The sequence below is a fragment of the Pseudorasbora parva genome, chromosome 25 (genome assembly GCF_024679245.1).
Source record: "Pseudorasbora parva isolate DD20220531a chromosome 25, ASM2467924v1, whole genome shotgun sequence".
NCBI lineage: Eukaryota > Metazoa > Chordata > Actinopteri > Cypriniformes > Gobionidae > Pseudorasbora > Pseudorasbora parva.
This window is the reverse complement of record NC_090196.1, coordinates 33,975,681-33,984,440: the sequence shown is the minus strand read 5'-3', so window position 1 is coordinate 33,984,440 and position 8,760 is coordinate 33,975,681. Positions and strand designations below refer to the sequence as shown.

Sequence of the window (8,760 nt, the reverse complement as noted above, 5' to 3'; positions counted from 1 at the left end):
CTTGGTTAAAATGATAACATGTATTATTATTAAAATTAATCAAATCTGCTAGTTCACACTTCCACTATTATTATTATCATAATTCATGAATATAATAAAATATCTAAAATCAATTATTTACAGTTATTAATAATACATAATTTAATTTATGATAAAACATGAATTAATAAGTATTATTAATCACTGTTTGTGTGACTGTATCATATCAGGGCATATAATAAGGTAATTTTGCATACAAATATGAAGGACTTTATTTAAATAGCAAATAATTTTAATTTAGAGTAATGCAAATGAACAACCAGCAGATGGAGACAACACAGCACAACATTAATGAATCTGTTGAGTTGTGAGGTCAATCTTTCTCTCAAATAATTAGAGTTTATACATATTATTATCATCCAGAATGCTAAAGTGTGTGTGTGTGTGTGTGTGTATGTGTGAGACTGACAGCAGGATGAAGAACTTGAGCAGATGATACTCCATGTGACCCAGTTCTGCGACGGGTTCAGTCAGCAGGATCTTCTCCGCCTCCAGACGTCGCTCTGAAGAGAAGCACAAAACATCCAGTGACTGATCATATACACACACACACACACACACACACACACACACACACACACACACACACACACACACACACACACACACACACACACACACACACACACACACACACACACACACACACACACACACACACACACACACACACACACACACACACTCCATTTCATATTCAGCACAAATCCTAAATGGTGTTGTTGGACCGTTCTCACAGTAGTCGTAGTCATGTGCTCGTGACGTGAGACTCAGTGCACCTGCCTCATAACCAAACACTGTGGATATTTCCATAACTCGTCAGGGCGTCTGAAGATAAAAGCCTCCGGACAGAAACATTATCCTAAAAATCAGTGTGTCAACAGCGCGTCACCCTTCACCCAGAGAGCGTCCCTCTCACAGGCCGTAATATGAGCCGCGATACGCCTCAGATATTTGGACAAACACGTGAAGATCAGGGAACAATAGCTCATTAAAGAGCACTCGCACGCAGAATAAACAGACGATATCTGAGAAACAAACATTTGCTCATTTGAAGAGTGTGTGAAGGATGGTGTGTTACAGTTAAAGAAGATCGAGCGCTCTTTCCTTTAGGACTGCACAGCATCAGGAGTCAAACACACACACACCACACACACACATTATATTACATATATTATATATAATTATATATAAGAGGATAATATATGTATATAATTATATAATTTTCAATCATATATTTTTAACTCTTTAATTATGTAATTTATGTAAATAATAATTATAATTACTTATTTAATTTAAAAATGACTTACTGTTTTATTTTATTATGTATGTGTTATTACTAAAAATAAATAAGTGTATATAATTGTGAATATAATTAACATACAGCTCTGGAAAAAATTAAGAGACCCCTTAACATTGAGAAATCAATGTCTCTTAATTTTTTTCCAGCAGAGCTATATACATCAATACACATATATAAATAATAATAATAATTTTTGTATATATAGACAGACAGACAGACAGACAGACAGACAGACAGACAGACAGATAGATAGATAGATAGATAGATAGATAGATAGATAGATAGATATAGATAGATATATGAAAAATGTTATTTTAAAACTAATAATTATTGTACATATTTATATATATTTTTTAAATAATTTATATTTCTAAAAATGTATATATATTCAAAATTATTTATACCATTTTTTAAATAAATATTTCTAACTATATGGATGTAAATATTTAATAATAATAATTGTAAATATATTTATATTTTTTACATTACTTTTATTAACATCATTTTTTTTCTACATAACATATATACACATATTATAATTTATATAATTTAAATGATTGTATGTTATACACTCCCCTAAAGGATTATTAGGAACACACACTAATACTGTGTTTGACCCCCTTTCTCCTTCAGAACTGCCTTAATTCTCCGTGGCATTGATTCAACAAGAGGTGCTGAAAGCATTCTTTAGAAATGTCGGCCCATATTGATAGGAGAGCATCTTGCAGTGGATGGAGATTTGTGGGATGCACATCCAGGGCACGAAGCTCCCGTTCCACCACATCCCAAAGATGCTCTATTGGGTTGAGATCTGGGGACTGTGGCGGCCATTTTAGTACAGTCAGCTCATTGTCATGTTCAAGAAACCAATTTGAAATGATTGGAGCTTTGTGACATGGTGCATTATCCTGCTGGAAGTAGCCATCAGAGGATGGGGACATGGTGGTCATAAAGGGATGGACATGGTCAGAAACAATGCTCAGGTCGGCCGTGGCATTTAAACGATGCCCAATTGGCACTAAGGGGCCTAAAGTGTGCCAAGAAAACATCCCCCACACCATTACACCACCACCACCAGCCTGCACAGTGGTAACAAGGCATGATGGATCCATGTTCTCATTCTGTTTACGCCAAATTCTGACTCTACCATCTGAATGTCTCAACAGAAATCGAGACTCATCAGACCAGGCAACATTTCTCCAGTCTTCAACTGTCCAATTTTGGTGAACTCGTGTAAATTGTCGTCTCTTTTTCCTATTTGTAGTGGAGATGAGTGTTACCCGGTGGGGTCTTCTGCTGTTGTAGCCCATCCGCCTCAAGGTTGTGTGTGTTGTGGCGTCACAAATGCTTTGCTGCATACCTCGGTTGTAACGAGTGGTTATTTCAGTCAAAGTTGCTCTTCTATCAGCTTGAATCAGTCGGCCCATTCTCCTCTGACCTCGAGCATCATCAAGGCATTTTCTCCACAGGACTGCTGCATACTGGATGCTCTTCCCTTTTCACACCATTCTTTGTAAACCCTAGAAATGGTTGTGTGTGAAAATCCCAGTAACTGAGCAGATTGTGAAATACTCAGACCGGCCCGTCTGGCACCAACAACCATGCCACGCTCAAAACGACTTAAATCACCTTTCTTTCCCATTCTGACGGTCAGTTTGGAGTTCAGGAGATTGTCTTGACCAGGACCACACCCCTAAATGCATTGAAGCAACTGCCATGTGATTGGCTGATTAGATAATTAAATTAATGAGAAATTGAACAGGTGTTCCTAATAATCCTTTAGGTGAGTGTATATTAACATATAATTAACACATATATCATGATGTATGTCATATATGACTGCGCGTGTGTGTGTCGTACCCTCCAGCGGCGTGTCGGCGATGTACGGCGTGTCTCCTGCGCTCAGGCTGCTGGTGGAGTTTCCCAGCAGGTCGGGCAGTGATGACGATACGGACGGAGCGGACGGTTTCCTGCGCCACGTCAACACCGGCGTGAAATCTGTGCTCACTGGAAACTCATCCTGAACACATGAACATCATTTCAGACAACAGAGAACATCTGTGTGTGTGTCAGTGTATGTGTGTGTGTGTGTGTTTGTGTGTCAGTGTATGTGTGTCAGTGTCAGTGTGTGTGTTTGTGTGTGTGTGTGTGTGGGCTTGTTTTTGTGAAATATCAGGAAACAAATGTGTATAATGCCATGGGTATGACACAGGTATTACAGGAGAGGGTGAAATATGAGGACATTACCCATGGCCCCACTTTACAAAAGGCTTATAAATCACACAGGAGGAGTTTTTATGAGAAAGTAAAAATGCAGAATGTTTCCTGTGATGGGTAGGTTTAGGGGCAGTGTGTGTGTGTGTGTGTGTGTGTGTGTGTGTGTGTGTGTGAGTGTCTCGTACCGTCGACAGAGAGCCCGGCTCCTCCAGGTACTGCTTCAGACTCAAACTCTTCTTACCGTTCACCTGAGGATCAAACGCAGTAAATCATTATTTTGTTCCATTCACTAACATGCTATGTTATTATAATACAATACTTGAAGCAACATTAAAGGGTTATTAGTTCACCCTAAAATGTAAATTCTGTCATTAATTCCTCACCGATATGATTCAGTGAATCGATTCATGATTCGGATCTCCAAAGCCACGTGACTTCAGCAGTTTTGACTTGCGATCTGAATCATGAATCGATTCACTGAATCATAACGGTTCAAAGTTTTGTTCTGAAATCGGCCCATCACTATATAAGTCGTTATTTCGTTGTTTTTAGCGCACAGAAACTCTTCTGGCCTCTTCATAAATGATAGTAGAGCCGCTGTAGTGAGATGGGCTTTGTAACGACGTCTTTAGTGCCTTTATGGGTCTTGAGAGAGGAAATGACATTGGTGTCAATGAAGGCCTTTCTGAGCCATCGGATTTCAACACTAATATCTTCATCTGTGTGTGAAGATGAACGGAGGACTGACAGCTGGCCAACCACAGGAGGAACTAATGACAGGATTTATATTTTTCAGGTGAACTAACCCTTTAATGCAGCAAAAGCCCGATGAATGTGTGCGTCACCTGCAGGTGTGTGCAGATCCTCCTGAGCACGTCATACACACTGTCCCGCGACAGCAGAGACACAAACACATACTGCAGAAGAAGAGAGAGACTGAGTCTGAGTAAAGCCTCTTAAACAACTCAACAGCAAACTGTACAAATATAATTAAGTATTAAGTGATATTGAAATAAAGTTTGCAGGTGTTTCTCCTAAACAAAGACAAATGAGGCATAACATTAAGTCCTAATTTGCGTTGGTCCCCAGCCCTGACCCGTCGAGGCATGGACTCCACTAGAGCCCTGAAGGTGTGCTGTGGTATCTGGCACCAATATGTTAGCAGCAGATCCTTTAAGTCGAGTAAGTGCTCATCTGTTTGATCGGACCACACGGGCCAGCCTTCGCTCCCCACGTGCATCAATGAGCCTTGGCCGCCCATGACCCTGTGGCCGGTTCTCCACTGGTCCTCTTGGAGCACTTTTGATAGATACTGACCACTGCAGACCGGGAACAGCCCACAAGAGCTGCAGTTTTGGAGATGCTCTGACCCAGTCGTCTAGCCGTCACAATCTGGCCAAACTCGCTCAAATCCTTACGCTTGCCCATTTCTCCTGCTTCACACACATCAACTCTGAGGACTAAATGTTCACTTGCTGCCTAATATATCCCACCCACTAACAGGAGCCGTGATGAAGAGATCATCAGAGTTATTCACTTCACCTGTCATAATGTTATGCCTGATTGGTGTATATGTGTGTCGCATATTAGCCATGTTTCCATCCACCTATTTTTGGATATCACAAAAATGTGCATAAACTTAAAGGACAACTCTGGTGAGAAATGACCCGAGGGGTGATTAACAGATGGTTACCGAGTAGATCGTTCTCTGTGATGCGTTTTCATGAAATCGAATTTAAAGGGGGGGTGAAACACTCAGTTTCAGTCAGTGTCATGTCAATCTTGAGTACCTATAGAGTAGCATTGCATCCTGCATATCTCCGAAAAGTCTTTAGTTTTTTAATAATTATATAAGAAAGATGCGCTGTTCCGAGTCTTTCCGAAAAAAGCCGAGCGGGTGGGGGCGTGTCGTGTGAGCGGAGCTAAATAATGACGAGTGCAGCAGCGCGCTGTGTGTTGAGTCGAGTGCGTCGTAAAGCTGTGTCATCCCTAACAGCGGGAAAAAAACTTTATTCAAAATAAAAATATGGCTTTTAATCAGATACAGCCATACATCTATGATCCGGAATCAGACCCAGAGGCTGCAGTTGAACAGGAGCAGCAGCAAAAACGACTAGAGCAGGACGTCTCTATGTGCTACAAGTTATACACTAACTATATAATATGCTTAGCGGCTTGTGTTATTTACATATTTATACTTGAATTATATCGTCGTATTTTTGTCTTTGAAGGTGTACATGTGGGAAGTGCAGTTGTGCACGTGTGTGTGTGTGTTTACGCGTGGTTTGTGTAGACAGTAAGCGGACTGGTTTTGCACGGCAGGCTAAGTTAGTGTTTACATAGAAAGACACGGAATAGTAGCGCATTTGAATGAAGAAGCGCGCTTATTTAGTTCAACATATTTCCCCACTCTATGTGTATTGTTGTTTGGAGTGCTTTTACAATACACAAACATAAAGTTACACATATAGTGGCCAGCTAAACAAATGTACACGCACTACACATCGCATGCTCCATTGATCAATTAACTATACGTGATCATGTTTGGGCTACTTGATGGGCATAGGCAAAAACACAGACATTTGAAGCAGTCTCACTCACCGCCTGCGGTTCTAACGTTGGGACTGCTCCATCATTCAGCATTAGGCGATCGGAAAACCCGGCGTCGAGCTGGGCCTTGTTTATGAAACAGTCGGCACCGAAATGCAGCGAACAGATATAAACATTCGCGCAGCTCAGTTGCTGATCCGGAAAAGCAAATTACATCCACTGTTGCCTTAACGCGGGGTTTTGGGGAATCTGTGCAGGACTGTCTTGGTCTGGCAACCAAAAACGCACTTTTTTGGTGACATTGTTATGTGCACATCACCTGTCCAGCATCCTACAAGCCAGCGCTTTGATGGGCGTAGCCTGTTGCTTTCGCTCTCTCCCTCGCTCTCTCTCACGTGCTTCCGGTAGAATTGTCCGTAAGGCCCATACAAGGAAATTCCGCCCCCGTTAACGTCAATGGGGACGCATGATCGCAAAAAACTTGCCGAAACTTATGACTAACCGGAAGTAGTATTTTTGACAAAGAAATACTCCCATCAAACGTCCACCTTAACTTTTGAAACTTTGTCTATGTTTAGTATGGGATTCCAAGTCTTTAACAGTGTAAAAAGATCAGTATGCATGAAACAGCATTTCACCCCCCCTTTAAAGAGTTTTATCTCTAAAAACAGATTAGCTTATAACGCGAGTGTATGGGGCACAGAGTAAGTGAAATTAAACCGCTAGTTAATACGACTAACAGCTCAAAATAGCCTCACACTAACACGGCAGCATAATGAGGGTCCCTACATGCAGACCGAAGCACTGAGAACTTTGTAAGAGTACAAACAGTTTAATAAGAAGATACTTTATAAAGACAGAACATTACGCGCTTACAGACGGCAGCCATCTTGGAGAACAGTCTCGACGAGTCGAGCCACGAGTGCTGTGCTAAGGGAGCTGATCGATAGGAATTAAGTTCGGGAAATCTAATTACATGGAAATGCATGAGTTATATCAGTTTATTAAAATATATAGTTGACTAACTACAAGGGAAGAAGGCGGCCCATATGAGATTCAGTCACAGTTCATCGCTTAGCACAGCGCTCGTGGCTCGACTCGTCAAGACTGTTCTCCAAGATGGCTGCCGTCTGTAAACGCGTAATGTTCTGTCTTTATAAAGTATCTTCTTATTAAACTGTTTGTACCCTTACAAAGTTCCCCATACACTCGCGTTATAAGCTAATCTGTTTTTAGAGATAAAACTCTTTACATTCGATTTCATGAAAACGCATCCCAGAGAACGATCTACTCGCTAACCATTTGTTAATCACCCCTAGGGGCGTTTCTCACCGGAGTTGTCCTTTAAGTAAGACATTAACGGGATATAAACTGTGTTTTGTTTTCTTCTTGGCAAATACAGTATAAGTGGACTTTGCATCAGTGATCTCTCTAAACCGTGTTTTGCATCATCAGTGTTTTGACTGGCACTGGACCAGATGTGAAGCGTTCCCCGTGCGTCTAAACTCGTCACCTTCTGGCTGGTGTCGGTAGTGATGGCGAGACCGTTCGGAACCAGCCCGGCGGTTTTGTGTTTCTTCACCAGCCGCACCGACACCACAGGGATGGCCACCTAAACAGACAACAACCACATCCATAAACACATCAAATACAGGCCGGTCTCAGAGCGGACCCTCCTGGATCTTTGTACTTTTCATTCTATCAGCGTTAACAAACAAAACCAACACAAAACAAACAGAACAGAAGATAAAAATGGGGGAAAACTCACCCAAATTTAGCCAAAAGACAGTGAACTGAACATAAGGTCTAGTACAGCAGAGAGTCAACAGAGCGGGGTTTAAATCCGGTCAGTCGGATCACTTCAGGTGCATTACGGTTTCTGAGCTCTGAATGCAGTGATACAGACGGATCAGCCGAAGCCACAGCCGGGGGTTATGGTAATATTAGGCTCAATAACCAGGATTCACACACAAATCATTCTCCTAATCATCGGATCGGAGTTTAATTCACAGCGTGACTTTCCTGGTTTCCCCCTAGACATTTTTCTTGAAAGATTTGATTAATTTCCAAACCTGGAAATCACCTCTTTTAAAATCCCCAGAAGTTTTCCCACAACCACCAGCCAATATGATGGCTGAAATTCATATCTTTAGTTTGTTTACATGCTAAAAGTTAATTTTGTTACCGTATTTTCCGCACTATAAGGCGCACTAAAAGCCTTTAACTTTCTCAAAAAACGTCAGTGCGCTTTATAATCCGGAGCGCCTAATATTTGGATCAAGGCGCTCTGTCAAAATGTTTCAGTATGAAAAACCAATAAAAACGATTTAATAATAATTAGGGCCGGGACTCGATTAAAAAAATTAATCTAATTAATTAGAGGCTTTGTAATTAATTAATCGAAATTAATCGCATATAAATATTTGACCTGAGAACAATGAGAAGTAATTTTTCACATGTATTTTTAGTATACCATTGAATAATGACTGAATACATAAGCTTAATCAACAATATAGTTGATTTATTTGACCTGAGAACAATGAAAAGTAATTTTTCACATGTATTTTTAGTATACCATTGAATAATGACTGAATACATAAGCTTAATCAACAAAATATAGTTTATTTATTTGACCTGAGAACAATGAGAAG

At 40.6% G+C, this 8,760-nt stretch overlaps 1 protein-coding gene across 1 annotated transcript in view; it reads right to left on the bottom strand.

The window, feature by feature from the left end:
- The window catches only part of LOC137064627 (GRAM domain-containing protein 2A), a 55,722-nt gene that overhangs the window by 3,082 nt on the left and 43,880 nt on the right, over nucleotides 1–8,760 (bottom strand). The window contains exons 6-10 of the mRNA XM_067436075.1: nucleotides 7,623–7,721; nucleotides 4,405–4,476; nucleotides 3,745–3,807; nucleotides 3,203–3,362; nucleotides 449–542 (exon numbers count right to left, since the gene is read on the bottom strand). Of these exons, the coding sequence (XP_067292176.1) occupies nucleotides 449–542; nucleotides 3,203–3,362; nucleotides 3,745–3,807; nucleotides 4,405–4,476; nucleotides 7,623–7,721 (488 nt within the window). The remainder of the gene's footprint in view (nucleotides 1–448; nucleotides 543–3,202; nucleotides 3,363–3,744; nucleotides 3,808–4,404; nucleotides 4,477–7,622; nucleotides 7,722–8,760) is intronic.